This window comes from Labrus mixtus, chromosome 9 (genome assembly GCF_963584025.1).
Source record: "Labrus mixtus chromosome 9, fLabMix1.1, whole genome shotgun sequence".
Taxonomy (NCBI): Eukaryota; Metazoa; Chordata; class Actinopteri; order Labriformes; family Labridae; genus Labrus; species Labrus mixtus.
The window spans coordinates 20,311,514-20,334,042 of record NC_083620.1 but is presented as its reverse complement, the minus strand read 5'-3'; the positions used below and the strand labels follow the sequence as shown (position 1 = coordinate 20,334,042).

General features: G+C 40.1%; 1 protein-coding gene across 1 annotated transcript in view; it reads right to left on the bottom strand.

Annotated features, from left to right (window-relative positions):
* Positions 1-10,264: 10,264 nt before the first annotated feature.
* Positions 10,265-22,529, bottom strand: part of igsf10 (immunoglobulin superfamily, member 10) — a 14,905-nt gene continuing 2,640 nt past the window's right edge. The window contains exons 4-9 of the mRNA XM_061046770.1: positions 21,278-22,045; positions 19,308-21,065; positions 17,637-19,205; positions 15,778-16,681; positions 14,975-15,341; positions 10,265-14,895 (exon numbers count right to left, since the gene is read on the bottom strand). Of these exons, the coding sequence (XP_060902753.1) occupies positions 13,351-14,895; positions 14,975-15,341; positions 15,778-16,681; positions 17,637-19,205; positions 19,308-21,065; positions 21,278-22,045 (6,911 nt within the window). The 3' untranslated portion in view covers positions 10,265-13,350. The remainder of the gene's footprint in view (positions 14,896-14,974; positions 15,342-15,777; positions 16,682-17,636; positions 19,206-19,307; positions 21,066-21,277; positions 22,046-22,529) is intronic.

Sequence of the window (22,529 nt, the reverse complement as noted above, 5' to 3'; positions counted from 1 at the left end):
TAAACATGTTCTGATCAGTGTAAACATCTGCAACAGAGGGCAGTTGATTTACTGCAGATAAATGCAAAGTTAAACATAAGGAAAAATACATATTATAAACAGAGAAAAGAAAGCATAATATGTTTATATTTAAAAATCATCATCATCGTCAGAAGTTTTGTTATAACCATGCCTTTGTGATCCACACTTTAGTGAACTTTAGAATAATTTTAATCTGGAATACTGTTTTAATTGTCATTTATTAGCTTCTCTGAGGAACTTTTCTGTTCGTGTTGATTTTGGCGCCCCCTTTGGACAAAGTAGTACCTTTTACCTCTTCGCTAATTTTGTATTGTACATCTGTAAGTTGTCTTTTTAACAAAAAAAAGATCTATTCCTGTTGCCTTTTAAGAGCCGAACATAATATCAGCAGCGGTTTCAGGCAACAAAAACTGACTCAGAGGAATAGTCAGTCTTGTAAATTATTGTCTTGGTTGCTTTTTGTGCTCAAACATCGGTATAAATTTCAGTCTGTTTCATAACCAGTAATAGAATCATAACAGGAGCTTTAAGTCATTGTTAATTTGAAGTGCACCCCTCCTTAATATCAGTCTCCTCCTCTCTGTCTCTCTACACTTTGTGGAACAGCTGATTAGGGGCATTTACTCTCAAATATGAACCCACATTTTTGCCACAACCTCTATAAACCAATCATCCTGCTGCCAAACTTAAAATCTTTTTCTCTTGTCTTCTCTGTCATGCTGGGGCTGAGGCTGTAGTCCTCAACGTCCTCAACGTCCTCAACGCGGGCGGCCCGGATTCGAATCCAGCCCGTGGCGCCTTTCCCGCATGTCAATCCCCTCTCTCTCTCTCCCTGATTTCCACCTCTATCCACTGTCCTATCTCTCCATTAAAGGCACAAAAGCCCAAAAATAAATCTTAAAAAAAAAAAAGATGGTTTTGTTGAAATGATGTACTATTTTACGACGTCTCATTCTCGTTTTTCTAATGAGACACAAGCTAATCTGTTTCCTCTGAGTGTCCTTTTTTACTCGTGGATATCATCTGCCCACCATTTCATTATTTTATAAAGTGGCTAAAACTTTTAAATTGTTTAAATTAACATAATAAATATATGCCATCATTACATTTGGTCATAAGGTAGATACAGTAGTTAGAAAGCTACTATCTGCCACATTAAGAACTGGTAATTTATTCATTTAAAATTGCTTCATTGTGCTGACGTGCAGATTCTGAATAATATTGATAATATTAACATTTTAAAACAGGAAAGAACACATTGGCCTTAAAATGATTTGTCATACCATTAGTCATTGAACTCATCCTTTCCTTAATTTTTTCTCCATTTTAGCTTGTTCCTCTGCATTTTTGTTGGACTGCAGCCTATCCCAGCATGCACTGCAAAAAAAAAAGGGAAGAAAAACAAGTGAAGAACAGAGGTAAAACATTTGTCATTTTAACACACATTCTTGGATTATGGAAGTTTAATATTAAATATATGTCCCAAGGTAGTTTTAGTAAGACCTGTGATACAATACAGTACAATTCACTAAAAAAGAAAACGACCAGCTTGGAAACATATGGTCGCATAATCTCCTGTTTCAAGGTGGAAAAATATGCAATAGCTTTTGGCAGATGCTTTCCTGATATAAAACTCCCCCACTGCTCACAATTCTTTTCAGATTCAAACTGACTGCCTTCCAAGGCCCTGCTCATTGTGGTTTTCTACCTAGGAGTCTATAAAACACTGTCCGTATTGTGAAATCCGACATTTTTCCCAATTTGAGTGGTTTCACTCGCCACCCTCCTTCCCTCCCTCCCTCTTCAGACACAGCATGAAGAAACTTCTCCAAATCGTTGTCTGTTGTAATGTAGAGCAGACACAGTCCTATGATCAGGTAGATCGAAGTTTATGTTGCCTCTGTATGCTGGTGTCTAAAGAATAGGAAATAAAGAGTCCTTGTAAAGTAAAAAAACACTTAAACAGCATGTGCAAACTCTTGCAGGCTTTGACAACTGTCTGACTTTCACCACAACTGCAGTATTGCTGATGTCTTGGCAAAAAAAAAAACCTTATAAGCTAACAAGTACTGAGTCCAATGTTGGACTTAAACAGCAGGAGTTAATGATAGCAAGTAATTGTGAAGTAAAAGCAGCAGGAGACTCAAGTGCAGTCAAATCTAATCATTTTTGTCTGTAAGATTTGATTTATTGCATGACTGAAATGTGATCATTTTTTATATATGTTTTAAAGACAACAACAATTTATCTGATAATAAATGAAGATCTGAAATCGTAATGTATTACTGAATTGACAAACGTTTGACTCTTATCATCTCTGGTGTCAAAGAGGCAAACAGAACATAGAAACAATCCCAATGATAACACCAATCATAATGTAGCACACAGAAAACTGATCCTTATCCATTAAATAGGATATTTTCTGATTGTGTCGCCTTAACACAGCTTGCATAATATCAAACAACACTGTATGATGCTGGTCTATGGTTGTGTGTTTAAGAATATTATTCTACATGGTTGTTACAGTTGTGAGTCTTCTTCATATGCAGTGTTGTGTCTGAAAGGGCTGAAGGTACACGTTTGTTAAACATGCTTATATTTTTGGTGAACAGTAAACTGAACGACACATTAAGCAACCAATGAGCAAGAACATTAGCGTAGTTCACCCTGGAGATGGTGAACAACTGCTCACATTGCATACGGTTCTTGATGAGCACTTTGTGTCAAGGCTGACAAAGAGTAAGGTCTTTTATCTGCTCTTATGTAAAATATCTTGAGATAATGTTTGACTCAGAGGAAGACGCAGTGAGTCGAACATCAGTCTTTTACACCAAAGTCAATTTGCCTTAAGTGATTCATGTGCTCCAATACTTTCTTTGGATTCTGACGAGATAATTATATTTTCGTCTAAGGGTCCTCTCTGAGAGCACCAACCTCCATTTGTGGAGCAGCTGAAGCGCAATACTATCCTTCTACCTTGTCTTGAGAGAACATTTGTTAAAAAAAATTGGCTCTAAACAAAGAAAGATGGATTGAGCCAAAAGTTGAATTTAAGGCACCTGACCTGCATCTGGCATGGCTAATGCTGCTAGCATTTCAGATAATGCAGCTACGGGTACTGCTTAAGGCAGGTCTTATGAACATTTAAAGAAGTCAGTGCAGACTCCTACAGGAAGAATCTCACATTTTTATACAAAGTTTGCCTGTTTGATCACAAAAAAAACAAGCCAAAACGTACACTGAATATCTGATCCTCTATTAGTAATAGTTTACATTTGGAGGTTTTCACTATACTTTCTTTGTTATATTATTCATAAGAAAATAGGTCTAATGTTCTTAACATGTTGAATCTACTTCTTCTCTAATCTCTCGATCAAGATGGCCTATTGCCCTTTATTCTGTTTGGTGCCAGCAGTTAAGATGTCAATGCTGCAACTTCCTGTGTCTGGGGCAAGATTGGCATAGTCAGCAGCATTCACTTCCTACAGGCAAAATGCTAATTCCAAATTTGTATTACTCTTGTCAAAGGTGAGGCTCAGCCTAAATTTAGTTGCATGTAATGTATGTTAAGTCCCAATCTCCCTATTTGCACGCAGAAACAATGATCCCCCTCATCTGGGTTTAATCATGACGGCATCTGGCTTACGTTCTCCTTGTACTTCACTTCACTTGCTGCTTTTCAGTTTAACACTTGCCCCTCTGTGAATTTCTCTAGTTTTCTTCTTTGCTACCTTATTCAATGGTTTTATCACAGGTCCGTCATTAGTTGGTGAAATTGTCGATCTGATTTAAAAATGTAGTGTCCTTTGTTTATTTTTTTGCTATTGAGCCCTACAATCACAGAAATCTCTCCCTCTGTCAGATTACCTCATGCATTGATGTTAAAGATTTACACAAAGTGTTCACATGAAGACTAATTCAAATGTTTGTGATTATGAAAGCACATTTACAGACAGAGGCAAAGCTGCACACTGTTCAAGTGCACAGCAATCCTCGTCAGCTCCCTTTCAGACAGACAGGAAGAGAGGCATGAGGAGAGGAAATAAGAAGAGAGTAACACAAGACTTGACAGACTTTCCATTTAAACCCCTCTGAGTCTCTTCAACCCCCCCCCCCTTCTTAAACACACACATGCTTTTCCCTCTCTGTAGGTGCAATCCTTTTCTCACCTCCCTCACCATCCTTTGACCTTTAAGTCACCACTCATCACTTTCACCTCCTGCCAAATCCCACACCTCATGACTTTTTGAACACAGCTACCGTCTTGCACCCCCACTCCCATTAGAGCTGGAGAGAGGAGGAAGAAAAACTTCATTTCCTTTCTGCACATGGGGTTTTGCCGTCAGCAGCAGTGCTTAAAGTGAATACTGCTGGTCTTTATGTAGCCTTTGGAGAGTCGTAGGTATAAGGGAAATAGCAATGGAAAAACACCCCTGGTGATTTAGGACAAATATCTAGCTGACACAGAGCTGTAACAGCTGTGGTCTGAAAAGCCTGCATGACGCGGGGGCAGAATGAGGCTGAACTGTGACTCCTGACCTTTACAAACACTAGATGGTTGATCATCTCGTCATCATGACAGGCAGAAGGACATTTGAAAGGACGTAGACAGAGAAAAAAAAACATTCACGGTGGTCCCAGCTTGTGGTTTGTTTGTGACTGTCTTTGTCTTTATGCATGAATGTTTGTGTGTATACATTTCCTGTGGCAGGCCTTTGAGTTGGCCTCTACTTGCATAGTTGAAATGTGTGGGCCATACTTTGTTTTGAAAGTGTAAGGTTTCTTTAGCTACTGCTTCTGCTGGTGTGCTGTTTTGTGTCGGATCCAGCAGGTCTGCCTCCCATATGGTTACCCACACTGTCAAATCTATACCAAGCCTTATGGAGATGAAGGAAGGATGGATACATCAAGACAAACAATGTGACCTACATTGGTTTAAGCTTTTATAGAGGACAGAACCACATTTGCTGTCATGTATTATTACAGTGTAAAAAACGTCATTCTATGCGCCTGATAAACATGACATTTTGAAAAGGCTCCACAACTGCTGACTTATGTACATTCCTTCATTTCTCATGAGCCTCATGTTGCTGACCCTCTGCAGCAAAAGTGCACACACACACACGCACACACACACGCGTACACACACACGCGTACACACACACACACCAAACACGCTCAGGCACACACACAAGTTTATCTTTGGATCCATCTGGCTCCTTGGCTTAAGTTTGTACCGGTGAATGATGTTATTGATTCCATCCACAGCTCATAGACGTTTACCTAGCAACTGCTTTTGTTTGGGTATTGTTACAAATCCAAGCACATCTCTTTGGGTCTGGGATATGCATCAAGGAATGACCCACTAAACACTACCTGGCATACAAGACTGATCGTCTCACAAGCTCATCTATTTAAGCCAACACAAGTTCAGGTAAAGTTTTCGTTTGGTTTGCTTGTTTATCAAACCATCTGTGAAGCTTTAAGAAGTTTTAATCTGTTGTGGGTTGCAATTGTTTCCAGAAGTGTTTCGGCACCGCTCAGATAACTGTATTAGCTCTACTATATACAACAACTGTTTTGGTTAAAACTTAGTGCTCCCATTTGTGCCATTTTCGGTTGCAGGAGGCAGATGCTTAACTGTACACACTTCTGGTCCACCCAGATCAGATCAAATGTCATATCATATTTTCCATGGACACATTTGTTATTGTTACGGCCACGTTATTTGATTAGCAAAATGAACTTGCACTCCTGTTAGTACCCAATGGTGTGTTTGTCTTAAAATGAGATGTGGTTAGGCGCAAAGGTGGGGCATTCCTATGCTGAGGACACATACATTGACTGTGCATTATACCACATTAAACCTGGTTTAAAGTCTAAAGTCGGTGGCAAAGTTTTTTCATGCTACTCAGAGGGCGTTACTACCAAAACACAACTATCTATGATCAAGCTACTTAATTGATACTCCTTGTGCCCTGTACCTTTCTAAGCACAAAGATTAATCACCACTCAAACAGTGAAATGATGTCGGACACGCCCCATGTTGCTTTGCACTAAAGGTTTAAAAATAGGGCCTGATTACAGAGTTACAAGGAGATAACCTGACTTTGTCAATCTGACAAAAACAGCACTCTAAATGAATGCTAACATTGCAAATGATGCCATCTTTCTGTTGGATGTAATAACAAGCATCTGCTAACTGACAAATTCCACCTCAAAACCAAACAAAATGTATATGCTGGCCACAAAAAAATGCTTAACATGCTTCTGCAAAATTGTGACAATCCCTTTAGCAATCCTGGTGCAAATGCTCTGCCTTTTTTTCAGTGACTTTAACTTCTTTACAGTAAGTATATGCTCATAGGGTTGCATTAAAATGATCATGTAACATGTTTTTGTTTTCCTTGTGGACATTTATTGTTGCCACCAAGAGGATCAACATCTATTGCAGCTTTGCTATTTTAACAGTAATAACCATTAGGCCACCTCTTAAATTTAGTCCAAGTAAAAAAAAAACTATATAATATATAACCATCTAAGACCCACACAGTTGTGAGGAACAATGACAACAATATAGTTATGACAAAAAACTAAAACAGAAACCCAAACAGTAATAAAGTGAGGACACTTTTTCAGTCTTTTGGCACCTGTCAGCACCAGCATTCCTTCTTTTAAATTCTCATCCAGAGTGTCGAGGTTTGTCTGACTATCCCCCGGCCCTCTGCCTGTGAAAGCAGGATGCAGAGCTGTGGCTGGGGAATGGGAGAAAAGAGGGACAACAGATCTCTTTGAGAGACTGGCCAGAATAGGATACCAGGCATATTTGACAGGGTCTCTAAGTACTCAGCATAGACCTGTGTGCACACAGAGGGCAGCAGATTTTCCAAAGGTTCAGGGCCCAGAGTCTCAGTTTCAGCCGTTAACTATAATAATGTGGAATTTATGTGCAAAAAGGTCAATGTCAAGTTCACACTAGGGCAGAATCCAGAAGGCACTACTGTAAATATGCAAGGCTTAATGTGCGAACCAAAGTCTAAACCCAATATACCATTCTGAACAACAATTAGGTATTTCAAGGCCTAATGAAATGAAATAAACAGACTTATGTGTAATTTGAAACATCACCATCTTGAGTTTGCTTTTCTGCTTTGGACAAATGATATAAATACATTTTAATATGTTTAACATTTACATACAACAAAATTGCTTTAGGGAAATTCCATTGCAAGTTTTACAACCCAAGTAGCTTACATGACTTCAGTAGCAACTAGTGAACTCAGCGCTATAATGAGGGTCTGTTTTTCCTGTGATGTCATGGTGGTATCTGAGGTTGCTAGGTGAGGTAAAGACATTTATGTAGAGCAGACAAACCACAGCAGGTGGTCTCAATGATGTCATGTCAAATCATTTCAGTACCAATTGGTGTTAAAATAACCTGTGAGTTGATTGGTTAACAAGAATATATACATTTTTTTATGGATTTCAAGATTTATTCAGTGTGTTTTCAAAGATTTACAAAAAAAGCCCAAAACAAAACAAAAAACAAAAACAAAAAAAAACAAGTATACAGGACTAGTACAGTGCTATGTTATGAGCTGTTGATGCCATCTGTTGGTTGCCAGTCAAGACAACACAACTGGGGCTGATAGTTGCATATTTGGGCTGAATCAGAAACCTTAATATCGTGTCTAAATAGTCATAATAACAATCCATGATTTTTTCTTTGTACTGAATATAAAATTGTTTGTGGCACAAGCATTACTTACAAAGAGAGACAATGGATGTGAATCAAAAGCACAATAAACACTGATATGTATGGTCAAATATTAAATATGTGTATAAGGGAAAATACATCTATGAAGAATATCTGTCTAGTGAACATGAATATATACTTAAACTAAAGAAGGCATATACAGAGCTGTCCAATGATATGACTTCTGCTCCTGTCTCGTTTTTTATTTATATGTGTTTAGTGTTTCCTCAGCTGTGTAACCGCTCCTCCAGATTGCCTCTAAATTACACATTGGCTTTACAACATAGTGGTAAATTAGACTTTTTTCCTATTTCCACAAGCTCAGAGGAAATGCTGATGGTGAATGTGTCTGTGTAAAGGAATGTTATTTGTGCACAAATGTCTCTCTTTCACAACAGCCCTCTAAATTATTTGGCCTTTTCTTCTTAAAATTGAAACAATGATATTTTGAAAGAACATGGTGAATGGCATAAAGACCAAGGACCTTATCTCTTCTCTACAGCAATGGGCACAGAGTATGAAATAGGACCATCATGTAGTGGAGAACATTATTCAAATGAAAATTTTACTAAAGCTATGTTGTGCATGCTAGAACTAAACAGCCATGTATAACACATACAACTGAGTGAGTGAATCCATATCATTAATGCCAGATCTCTAGATGAATTCTTGCTCCTGGATGTTTCTCTGGCTTCCTTTAGGCACCAACCCCACTTACCTTTATTGAGTCAACACTGAACTTGAAAAGTTTCCTGGAATAGCTTAACCTGTTAGACAGAAACATCAACCCCCTCCTGTAGAGTCGCAGTGCCACATTGTTGATGTAGCCTAATTGGGTGAGCTGGCTTGTTTAAAGCTTCCCTTTGCCTTTGGGACTCAATCATGTAAAGGTGCTTTGATGTTTTTAGTTTGGTGTTTGTGTGACTTGAGTTGAATAAGGTTAGGCACTCAGCAGTGGGTTCCCAAAATCCACCTGGTTACTCTCTGGGGATGTGAGACCACATCTGCACCCAATCAGATGGCAGAACCCCCATTGATGTACTTCCACTGCCCTCAGGATAGAGACTCAGTGATATGGCCCCATTAAAAAGTGTTTTTCCATGCTTTATATACCTTTAATCTGTGTCCAATGTTGGAACCTTCTTGTTGTTGTATTTATGAGACCACTCTTGCCTCATAAAGGTTGTGGTATCCACTTACAAAATACCCTGCTAAATTTATGCTAAAAGTCAGAAGATTTATGGTTGAACCTTTGCCCTTGCCTGATCTGAGACTGTATGGAGTTTATAGTGACTTAAGCAGGAGCAATACTTTTTGAATTAGGGCTTTGACAGGATCCCATTGCAGAACCAACTGATACCTGCAGATTATTATTTTTCCCTTTAAGGTCAAAATACTATCTCCTGGTAGGCTAATATTGAAAGGACAAAAATAATTCTGAGTATTTTCCTGAAGAGCGATTATCTGAGAAACCTAGAACCGCCATCACAACTTGACAGATCTGACATGGCAGTGAAGTGCAAAGATGAATCTGTCTAACTTGTGACTTGAAGCTGGATGTGTGGATTCTAAAATGCCAATGTGAAATTCCAGCATCACTACAGGTACTGAGAGAGACGCCGACTTACTGTATAAGTAGGCGTGTGCTTAATAGATGGCCCAACTTAATACTTTGGAAAGACTTTCCAGACTATATATTTGGATTGCTGGAAAAAATGGAGCAGCTATCCACTACATTCTGCTAAGACTCTAAGCTAACTGAGAAATCGAAAACTCCTGTTTATCAGCCACCAACACTCAACTCTGCACTAAGATCTCAGTTTCCATTTTCAGACTGCTAGCAATCTAGTTTCCAATATCTTTTATGTAGTTATTTTCTTAAATTGCCTCACAGATATGACTGTGTTAAGATAAGAATCCCAAATATTTCCTTGAAAGCTCTTTGACTTTGTGCAGTGAGGAATACTTGGGAAGAATTCCTAATGTTTACATTGTTTTGTTCAGTCGTCTCACAACTCCATGAGCTAGCAAGCTATACCTTGTTAGCTCAAACACTTTGATAACCGCTTGGCAGCTGAATCCAGACTGGAAAAAGGGTAGGCTATTGTGAAAAATCTAGAGGCTATAGTCTGCATTCAGAAAATATTGCTTGTGTACTCTTGTCCCTTGAATAATCTGAACTGTAGGGTAACGAGGACTACACTAACAGCAAGAAGGCGTGTGATTCTGTCTAGATTTGGTCTGTTTTTCCAAAATCTTGGAGGCGGAGAATAAATGGTTAAACTTACCAACCTCATTTTTTTTGTAAAAACAGATTTTGTTTATTCATCTTGTTAAATGGCAGTGGTAGTGTAACTCTTCATGTTAACATGTCTCACTTCACCAGCTGTGAACAGAAATTGGGTTGAGAGGAACAGTATATTTTACCTATAGTGAAGTTTAAATGCACACAGACACAAAGAAACACACGCTGCTCCTTTCAGAAGCTCCTCATAAAACCATATTTCTTAAATGGTACGTGTCAGACTTCAACTGTTTTCATTTAAACACCCATGAGAACAAGAGGGAATGGGAAAATCACATGTTTAAAATAGTCACAAATGTTTTTTCTCAGAATTTGAACCACAAAACCACAACAGGACAAATAAACAATTCACAGATGGCACATAGCATAAATGGTGAACTGTCCATCACACAGGTGAACTGTTCACATTTATATTTAGGTTTTAAGAACATTTTTTTTTTGCTTAACAAAACATGTTTGGAGTGTCACCTCGCACACATATGCAAGCAGTCTCTATAATCACAGAGCCAGAGTTCCAAAGTTTATTGAAGCCAATTCCCTCTTTCCCAATATCTGCCTGGATTATATCACACTGCTTTAGACTGGCTCCTGACTTTGGAAATTTTATTTTTCTCTTCTCTCTGTCAAAAATATGTTTTAATACTTACCCATTTGAGGACAAACAACTGACCTAGATTTTGAAGGTCTGTTACAAGCAGCTGTTTTGTACTGGGAGTCTGAGTAATTTAAGTATCACCATTCTGTCGTGTTTAAAGCTGGCCTTACTATTACTGCATCATAGACTGTACTTTTCCTTTATTCCCAGCTTAGAGAAAAAAATAGACTTAACTTCAAGTCACAGCATTACTAATGAGGAAATTCCAAATTGGTACATGCCTCTTTGAAAGGCTGTACATTATGGGGAGTTCACAATTTGGGCAGTTAACTAATTGTTTCCAGTTGTTGCCCTTTACTCTCAAGCTATTTATCTTAATGTATAGAGCGCCACAGCAATGAGTCCTAAAACACGGATGTCAGTTAGCATTTGAGCGCCATGGGGTCTAAAAGTCAATGGGGATTTTGAATGGGTTTGTGGTTAGACGCCTGAAATAAGGTCTGTGGTTAACACAAGCTTAAGAGATGTTGGCGTTTTGTTAGACCACATAAACTAGGTAATACCCCCACTTGTGAATTTTGAAGTTTTAACGCGTCTTTAAAAAGGCGGTTGATAACAAGTGGCTAAATGTAATTACAGTGGTTGTCAGGGACATTAAACATCATCACGCCGGACAGAGGCCGGGAACTCTCACTACTCGGGGATGTCTCATGTAGGTTTAATCTTTAGGTTAAGGCAAATATTAGGTTAGTAAACAATTTATTAAGCTACGTGGATTAGTTTATCGGAGATCGTCTGAAGCATAACGCTAGTGACGTCACAATCATCCGACCGTGGTGTAGTTCGCTTGTAGCATAACGTTAGCTTTTTACTTCTGTCGGCCGCATTAATGCGTCAAACATCATAAAAATGGTGTTCATCTGTGAAGATTATCCTGCTGAACAAAACGCCTACACTTCAGAAACGTGTGTTTGCCACAGAGCTTATTTTCTGCAATGATCCAAAATCCAATGCAAAAATCCCATAGGCGAATTCTCGTTAGACCCCATGGCGATGCTACTTCCGGGTTGGCCTACAAAAACACGTCATATGGTTTGTTCTCTATAACCTTACAAATTACAATAACTGGAAGATCAGAAAAAAAAGAATGTTAATGGCCAAGGACATGTAGTTTGAGAACAAACTATCAGTGTAGATGAAAATCTCACTATCACCATCTCTTATTCACATGAATTCACATTTGACCAGTTAAGTTTTTTTATGTTACATGTAAATATTTTTAAACTATTCTGGTAATGTTTCTTCAGGAACAGGAAAATTACATCAGCTGACTTACATATAGGTTTATGTTTTAACGACGGCTTGGTCTGTTGCTCTTTTCTGTCTCAAAATGCCTCATCTCTCAGTTCAATTTGCAGAAGGGCAGTAAAATCAGCACAAAATCTCAAACAAAAATCTAAGGCTCCCCTGTGGGTCGTGCTCATTGACGAGTTGGGTAAAGAACTATTTTTACAGCTGGAGAGTTTTGTATGTCTGAACGGTTTCTACTGAAGCTCCAGTCATAACCACTCCTGCAGTGTGGGGTCCAACGGAGTAATCCTTATGGCCTTTAACACAACAGCATTATAATAGCCGACTTGTAAAGTGTTCTCTGAACAGTAATATGCTTTATTTCAAATACATGTCTCATATGAGGTTTTTGTGTATTAAGGACAACATAGAAAAATAAAAAAAAGATTTAAACTATCTTTGCTTTTTTCATTTATTGTCCCATACTTCAATAGAGTAGATACAACAAATAGATATACAAATACTGTATTACAACAGATTGGATTAATGTATAACATTACTGTTAATTCTTGTGTACAACACAATGGACTGATAGTGCCTTATTTTGTTTTATAAATGGATAGCGGATGGAAATAAATGATTCTGCTTCACACTGTCATCAAAAGTAAAAATAATCTGATGTACTTATGATATGAAAGGAAAGGAACTGCCCATGCAGATGTATCCAGTGTATATAAGAAATATATTTTTTAAATAAACCTATTTTCTGTTATTATGAAATTTGATGAATTGCTCTCAAACATTTTTACTCTAAGTTTGCATGCTTTCTTTTCCTTAGCTGTAAAAGAACAAAGCAACACATTTTGACTACAACTTCAGCCAATATGTGAAGCCATTTAAAACCCTTTTGGGAGCCTAATTTCTTTCAATCAATCTGTTGCACAGTCTGTCTCCCTCTCTGTGAAGTTTCATTACATGTAGTAATAGTATCCCTAAATATAGCCAGCAATGTCTGGTCAGAGAAATCACCTTTTGTTTGACTCTTTGCACTGACTGTCTTGCTCCAATGAGACACAACCCACATTAGAACCACCTTTGAATTTCCAGGCCAGTGGAGCAAAGTTGAAATTACAACTTTCTATTTCCAGGCTGGGGTTCTTCCGCTTTTAAGATAAACATTTAGCACATTTAGAATTTCTGTTTCATGTCTGTCCTTGTGCTGTTTATTTTTTAAATTCACAATTGTCACACAAAAAAAATCCCTCCCTGTGTTCCTTGAAAATCCACATGGTTGAAAACAAGTATCTCACAAACACAAGTGACAGTTTGTTAATGTTACATGTACATTTGCTTATATCTCTGTCCTCCCTGCATATAGTCTTTTCACAGTACATGTACATATGTAACTTTGAAGTCTGTGCCCACGCTGTTCTTCGCAAGGCACTTGTATGTGCCTGAGTCTGAGGCTGTAGGTCTCTGAATGATAAGTGTGCCCTGAGGATGGAGCAGTTCACTACCCAAACGCCTTCCCTGTCCTGCTGCAGACAGAACTGAATTATCAGGGAGCTCCCAGGTGATCTCTGGCTTGGGGATCCCAATGGCAGCACAGTTAAGCTGGATAGATGTCCCAGTAACTGCCTTCACATTGGGGGGTGGAGCTGTAGAGATCCGTGGAGGGTAGGCAATGATAATAACTGGGACAGTGAGCACTGCCTCCCCAGCATCATTCCGAGCTCTACAGATGTAATTTCCTCTGTCATGGAGAGTAGTATCCTGAACAACCAAGGTACCATTCTCAAGTAACTGGTAGCGCCCAAAGACTTGGGGCCGAGTAAGAGTGTGGCCACCAGGAATTGTCCAGTAGATTCCGGGTTTAGGATTCCCATCAGATAGACAGTGAAGGAAGAGCGGTTCTCCAGACATACTGCGTATGATGCCTCGAGGCCTTGTCAAGATGTAAGGCTTCTGACCAACATCCAAAATTATTAGTTTCTCTATGTATCCCATGAAATTCTTGGCACCACAGCGGTACTTCCCAGCATCCTCTTTGCGAGGGTTATAGATGACTAAAGTTCCATTATTGTGGTGTTGAGAGTCATGGTGATGTTCACCAGTAACCCGCGTGCCATTAGGGAAAGTCCATATTATCTCTGGTGTCGGGTGTCCATCAGCAGAGCAGTTCAGAACTACGGTTTTCCCAAACCGAGACACAATGCGCTCGTTGAATGGGTTTTTGAAGATCGGCCTTCGTAGCATACTAGTAACCTCCAGCTGCACCACCATTACTGCCTCTCCTCCATCATTCCTTGCCATGCAAATGAACTCTGCTGTATCAGTTGGGCGCACGTTGCGAATCTCTAAAGTCCCATTTTGGTGAACATTAATTCTACTGCCGAAGTATGGTGCTTTCAGAAAGATGTTATCTGGCATAATCCATGTGATACTAGGAGTGGGATTACCCTCAGCCTTACAGTCTATTAATTTCCTGGAAAATTTAGCTGCAACATCTTTGATCACAGTCCTATTTTGCCTGTAGCCATTAATCATTGGCGGATTCCCATCTAAATCAAGCTTGTAGACTTTTCTTTTGTCTCCAGCAAGGTTGCGAGCTATACAAACATACTCCCCAGCATCGATAAGCTTCACAGCCCTTATATCCAGAGAGCCATTGACATGCATAAGGTAGCGATCATTAGATGCTCCAATCACATCGTTGTTTGGCAGCATCCACAGGATCTTGGGTCTTGGTTCCCCAAGTGCTTCACAGTCAAAGCGGATGTTCTCTCCAGGCTTGACTCTTGCATAGGTCTGGCTGGATGGATGAATTCTTGGGGGAGCAGTCATCACACTGATATGCACATGCATTTCATCCTTGCCTCCCTGGTTTTCAGCATAGCAGGTGTAGTCCCCCTCCTCTGACATACCAACCTGTTGAAGTATGACAAAATGGTATACAGCTTTTAAAAGGTTTTATGTTACAGAAAGGAAGTAGCGTGCAATTACATACCTGGTTTACGTAAAGGGTTCCATTGTCAAAAAGTGTGTAGCGGCGTGCTCGTCCCCCTCCACTGCTGGCATCAGACTGAAGAGCGCTATTGACCACCGTACCATCTGGTAAACCCCAGGAAATCTCTGGCTTTGGGGCTCCTGAGGCTTTACAGTCAACCTTCAGGTCATAACCATAGGTTACCTGCTTCTTTCCATGGAGCTTAGGCTCTATCTTGGCTGGCTTCATGGTCACATGGACCATCATGAGTTGAAGGGCATCTCCCATTTTGCTTCGTGCCACACAGAGATAGTCTCCTGCATCTTTATTGCTGACAGTGTTCACAATAAGTGTACCATTATCCAGGACCTGAATTCTGTTGCCCATCCTATACAAGAAAAATATTGACAGTTAGCAAAGTGAGCACCTTTTACTAAAGTTTACATCAGGGATAGCTGATTTAATGAATCCATTTTTTGTTCACCCCCTTTTTTTTGTAATGCTGCATGTACAGATGGTCATTTACAGATGGTCACATTTCTTAAGCTTTGCCATGAACCTCGGGCATTGTCAAGTTTCCAAATTAAGTGCTTTTTAGATATCCTTAGGCTTCAGGGCTAAGTGTTTTAAAAGGCACAGGGAAAGACGGTGAAGAAGTAAGTTCATTTAAACACTTGTAGATTCATCATTTGTAAATTCTGCATGACTAAAAACTGTTAAAAAAAGTTTTCCAAGATTGTATTTTGGCTTTTACTCATAAGCTAATTGTAAATAGTACAATCTTATCTTTTGTGTATTACTATGACTGATCAAGGCATTTTTACCTGTGCCACTGGTCCACCACAGCTTTAGATGGCAGTCTCCACATGATCCTGGGTTTTGGATCTCCTGTAGCCGAACAGTTAAGTATCAGCTGGTCCCCAAAGAACAGCTCCGTCATGCGCTGTGAAGTCTTCACTATATAAGGGGCAGACTCTTGTTTTTCAACAATCAGTGTCACCACCCTTCTCTCTGAGCCAGTTGAACTGGTAGCAATACATTCATATTTCCCATTGTCTGCTGGAGTTATGTCCTTAATTTGGAGGGTTCCATTGACATAAACATATATCCTTGGGTTTCTTGCAGGTCTGTTAGATCGTACCATTGACCCATCATTGAGGACCCAGTGCAAAGTGGGATTTGGGCTTCCTTGGCCAGTACAGGGAATCCACAAGCTTTGGCTTACACTGGCTTTTATGTGCTGACGTTTCTCCTCCTTAATGCCTGGGGGAGCTGCCACAACTTGCAGTCGGACTGTAGCAGTGTCAGCTCCGGCTGGATTGCTGGCAATGCATTTGTAATGACCTCTGTCATGAACAGATACCTGCTCAATGATCAGAGTTCCCTCAGCAGATACCGAAACCCTTTCCTTCTCTCTGATTTTACCCCTTACTTGGGTGCGGTTGGCCAGAATCCATGATATCAAGGGTGTGGGCCGACCTTCTGCTTTACATTTCATCTCCACAGTGTTTCCTGCATGAGATTTTATGTCACGCATTTTTGGCTCCAGGATGCGTGAAGGGTATGCCACAACAGAAAGGGTGACAAGAAGTCTGTCTGATCCATGATCATTCTCAGCTAGACAGAGGTATTGACCACGATCCTTAACACTGGCATTCTGGATCGATAGCGTGCCATTATTCAGGACCTGAAACTTGCCCATTCTTCCTGAAATGGTAATGGTGCTTCCTGAAAAAAGAAAAAAAATGTTTCTTTCAATACACATTCAACATAAAAAAATACAAAGCTCTGCCCTTTGAAATCAGAAAAAAACCTTTGTCTTATTGACACGATTCCCAGAGGCTTTGAACTGGGCATCTGAAGAATGAAACATTTCAAATTACTTATTACTTACTTACTTAAAAAATATTTTAAGAGGGGTCGGTTATGCACACATCACAAAGATGATCAAAAATTAGCAGTAAGACAAAGACTACAAACCCACACACTCATTCAGTGGAACAAAGTTAAATTATCACAACTTTGACAATGTTGAAAAGATGATTATACAATTTTTGTTACACTGAATTACTGTGCAGCCTTTTCTTCTTTTCCTTGCTTGATGTTGAACATCTACCTGAGCCTTTTTCCAAATAAAGGCAATTATAAAGTTGGTTAAAACTCAAAGGTAAACTCCCGCCTGCTGTCTAACTTGCAAACAAACATGTATTTATTTTTTTGGTAATTTGCTAATTCAGAGCTGACATCATAATGATGATTGGTTGCAGGCTTACAGCCACTTCCTATTTAAGATGTCCTGCCCATTTTAACAAACTGTTTGCTCGATGACGGTCTAGAACTAGAATGTTTATTTATCAGTTTATTTTTCAGGGACAATACATTGGCATTGTTACATCTAATTGAAGTGCAACCAATGCAATGTATATAAAACTTCTAACCATGGCTAATTTACTTGTCCCTGGTTAGGTTTGTAAAAAATAACACGCATGATAAAACAACACTGCATATCAGACATAAAAACTGACAATTGCGGCAGACGTAGCCAATAAATGTTTGTTTGCAAGTTAGACAGTGTGCAGGACTTTACCTTTACGTTTTTGATGGGCACATTGCTCTCCTAAGCACCTGTTTTATGAAATGGATGTGCAAAGGCTTTTTGCATTTTGAATTATGAAATTGGTACCTGTGCTTGAGGACAAGCGTCTCCAGGATACAGTTGGCTGAGGGTTTCCTACTGTCTCACACGGAAGGAAAGCATCAGAGTTGGATAACACTGTGAAGCTAGCTGCATTGCCCCCGACAATCTTGGGTTTGCTTGTCAATACCTCTGTAGTTTCTTCAAAGCCAGCAATATTGGCACTTGTAACTTCAACGTCAGTGATTTGGACTTTGGCATATTCCTGCTCGGCTGTAAGGATGGTCATTGAATCAATAGTGAGGCCTTTATCTGCACCGTCTCTGCCACTACTGCTTTGCATAGTAGGTCTGATTGTCTTCATTGGTGTTCTTCGAGTGGGGTAGCTATTTCCACTTTGTATTGGTGGTCTGAAATTGCTTTGGAATATGGGTTGAGCTGTTGTGTAAGGTCTCTTTGTGGTAGCTGGCATGGACGTGGTGGTGGGGTTAAATGTAGATGAGGGGATTGAGGGTTTCTTGCTTGTAGTGAAGACTGGGAAATTGCTAGACGTGTTCCAGTCTAACTCCTCATATAAGTCAATTTCCTCCTTTTGGTCAGTGGAAACAGCTACCGGAGTTCTGTCCTCTTTCTTAGTTGGTGTGTATAGGGAATTATGGAGTGAAACTGTCCATTGTGGTAGTCTGGTTGTCTCCATTGAAGTTTCCATAATTGTAACCTCTGTAGTTAAGGCCTCAGCTGTGGTAGTAGCTTGTGATTTAGTTATTGCAGGTTTCTTGATTGGTCTCCTGCCCCTAAAGGGCCTCCTTCTTCGCCCTTGCTGCCATCTTGTCCCATTAGGCCTCTTTCTGCCCACAAACCAATTATCAGGCAGACCCCCCGAACCAGATGATATTGGTTCATCAGAACCTCCATTTAAGAGTGGCTGAATGGTTGGTGGGGAAGGTAGAGTCTGTGATTCTGGAGGTGTTTCAGCTGTGGTTGAAGATCTGTAGTAATATGATGAGCTGGTAGTACTTATGAGGTGGACGCTGGGTTCCAGTGTGGTAAACCCAAAATCTGAAGAAGACAAATCTTCATGGTCATCATCTAATGAGCCCTCTTCATTACCTGTTTGTCTGGACGGGGAAAGAGTCCCTGGTTCTACCAATGAGTTTGTGACAGTGGTGAGCAAAGCAATAGGGGTTGTGGTTACAGTTACTGTTGTAGGTTCAGCTGTAGTTGATGTTTTGATAAATGGCTTTCTTAACCGACCTAGTATCTTTTCTTTATCTTTGCCTCCAAACAGCCTGTTCCAAGGGATTCTTCCACGGATAACCTTAGAGGCAGTTGTAGTTGTAGCAGCCGTGGTGGAGATTAATGGTTTCTTATTTGTGCTCACAAATGGATCAGTTGTAATGTAAAAATCAGGGGCATCAGCAGAGGTTATGTAGCCACTCGAACCATCTAGCTTTGGGGCTTCTGAAGTAATGTAATTGTATTGTGTAGACATTTCAGGTTTTGGTGTAGTGGCAGGGCTCTCCCTTATATGTAAGGATGAACTAGAATAACCTGTCGGTGTGACCACCTGCAGATGAGTCTTTGATGTATTCTTATTGTCTTCATCACAGTCACAGTCTGAGGGGAAGCAAAGAAAACAGATACACAAATTTCAGCTACAAGAGGTACAAATTCAAAAATAAAGCAATTTACAACTATAGTAAGGCTTCCAGTTCTTACCTGTGGACAGTTCAATTTTATATGGCACTGTTGCATTCCCTTCCTTTTTAACTGAGGGCTGTTTGAGTTTATTGATAATGGACTGTATGTCAGTTATCCTGTTGGGTTTAATGATCCTTCTGCGCCCTTGAAAAGTCCTTCTGCGCCCCCCTGCTCTACTGTTCTTATTTGGTATGATTTGGATGTGCTGTCTAGAGATAATGGTGGATCCAGCAGGCAAGCGTGGGGATTTAATGGTTTGGGTAGTGTGGAGGGTGATCTCATCTTGTTGTCTCTCTGTGGTGGTGATGGCTGTGTATGTGGTCTGGCTTTTTGGGTCTGTGGATGTGTGAACGATGAATTCCACTGGGCCTGGGCCATCCCTCATTGGAGTGACCTTAGGGTCCGTGGTAAACATGAGCGCCGCACCTGTGGATGTTTCTGGCTCTGCAGGTTGTTCTCCTGAGAACTGGAGTTGAGTTTCTTGTGATGCTTCTGTTACAGTAAGTGACAGAACCGGGTGCCTGATTAAGCTTGGCTTTGTAGTTCTTTCCGAGTTATAGAACTCACTGTTCTCATCAACAGTAGATATGCCTTTGTTGTCTGAAAAATATGGTGTAACTGCATCGCTTTGAGTTTCAATCCTTTGTGTTGGCTTGTGTGTTAATGTAGACTTCATTGATGTAGACTCTGACTGCATATATGACTCTGTTGTTGGTGTATTTGCATTTTCTGGAACTTCAAATATTCTACCTCTTTGTGGATTATCTGTAGTTGGTGTGAGAATCCTTGACATGATGATGAGCTGATCTTCATTATTATCCTCACCAGAGCCAATTTCGTCCTCACCAGAGAGACCAGTGTTTGAATCTCCATCTTTAACTCCCTCACTCTCTGTGCCAGTCTTTATTCTTGATCCATCTTGAGCCTTTTTCATAAATTCAGCAAATTTATTTGGGTCCACTTTCCTGGAAGCCTTATCAAAGACCCTACTACTCCAGGTGCGTCGGTTGCTAACGGACCCCCTTCTTCTCTGTCCCAGCCTACCTCCAGCACCTCTACCATGTGACTTAAGTCTGGGGTAAGGTCGATCTGAGGTAATGGTTCTGGATTCCTGACTAGTTCTGTCAAAAGGACTGGAAGAGGGGATCTCTTTTAGAGTGATTGTGTTTTCAGTCAAGCTAGGGTCAACATTGTCCTCTATTTCCATCCCTGATCCTCCACTGTCCAAAACTGTTAGAGTACCAGGCCTTTCTTCAGTCACCGTCACCTGTGACACGAGAAGATCAACTCCCAGGTCATTAGTAACCAAGCACCTATAAAAACCCCTGTCCCTCTCTGTGAGACCCTGAATAAGCAAGGTTCCATTGTCAAAAACTTTCTTTTTCCCTTGAGACTTTTCCAGTACTGAGTGATCAGGGAGAATCCAATGGACTGAGGCCTTTGTACTCTCTGACAAGCTACAGTCCAAAACCAGATTTCCTCCCATTGGCCTTGTGAGTTGAACACCGTTGGTCTCAGATTCTTCCACATCAGGGGAGAGAACTGTCACACGAAAGATCATGATATCTGCATCCAGGTAGTTTGTGGCAATGCACCTGTACAGGCCTGTGTCTGAAGTATCTGCTCCCCTCAGAGTTAACTTCCCTTCGGCATTGATAATGATCCTGCTGTCCTCACTGGAGTAAGGCGCTCTGACCTTACTTCCATCTGGTAAAATCCACTCCAACAAGGGCTTTGGCTCACCGCGGATCAGACAGTTCAATTGTGCCACACCACCTATGTTAAAAATAAAATAAATATCTTATTAAAGTAATTATTCCTTCCATAAATATTTAGTCTCTTGAATTCTGACAGTTTTAAAATGCTAACTGCAATCTTAACAGGAATTCTCTATAAACTTGTATGCATCACTTAAGAATTAAACTATAGGTATTAAATAATTTAATGTCATATCACCTATCAACTAGTTTCTAGGGGTAAATTCCCACCTGTAAGTACAGTGTGCTCGGTCTTGGTTTGATTATCTCGCTTTATCATGGTCCAAGAATAGCGGTCTCTCTTGGGTGATCTGTTTTCCACACGCAGGTTGACTACAGACTGGTACTTAATATGCAAAGTAGAAAAAGTGGTCATAGTGCGGTCAAGTTGGAAGCTAACCTCTCCCTGCATCAACCATGCAGGTGAGGCCTTAATCTCAGCTTCAATGCTTGTGTGAATTCCTTCTTCCGCCTCCTCTGTTTTAATCTGACTATACCTGTAAATCATTTCAGGGCTTCTTGCTAGCATTATGCCTCTTTCTAGTCTCATTGGAGAGTCACTGTAGCTGGCCAGTATCTGCCACAGCTGCTGTATGTGTTCATGGTCAACGTTACACACAAAATAGGAAGTTATGCCAGTGGTAAGAGCTGTGACATTGTTTCCCTCCTCCTCCTCCAAAGTTTGTGTCAGGTTCTCAAAAGCTGAGGGCCTCTGGACAGTGCAGGAAAGCGTGGCATCACTGTGAAACTGGTCTGTGAGGTTCATTTGTATAGAGCCTAACGGGGATATGAAGTCCTTTGGGGAAACTGGAGTAAAGTCCCCCTCATCCAGGCTAATATTTTTCTGCTTTAAATGATATTGGACCCAGGGTTTGGCACATGCGAAGGCATCACTTGGGAGAAGGGATAGAGGTCTTTTTTGGTAATGGGCAGGATTTTCACAAACAGGACACAGCTGGCCTCTTGGATATCTCCGGTCTCGCTTGCATTTCAGCACACCTGGAAACATTTAAATCAAGTTCAAGTTTAGTTGTTACTATGCTAGAAAGGTAAAACTTGTGAACCCTAAAAGATTATAATCGACACATACAGATTTAAAATTCACAAGTTGCTTTTAACATTGCCAAGTCATAATTAAAGTTGTTATTTCTATTGCTCTGTTTTTTTCTGTAGCCGTCACACTGAGAAAGAAAAATTATCGCTGCCCGTAATTATGTCCCTGCAACAAGTTATGTTTCCCTTGGATATCTGTTTTATGCTTTCCTACAGAATCCAGTTAGTCTGTAGCAGAAAAGAAAGTTTCAGTTCTGAGTAGAAAGAGCTAATTAAGTATAAATGCAATTAGCAACTTTGCCAGATGTGTTGTGTTATAGCTGCAAGCAATAGTGTCTTCATTGTGAAAGAAGGGGTTCTCTTCCCTTGTAAACATTTTACAACATAACACCTCTCTAAATGCTTTCAGAGGGTATCAAAGCAAATACGT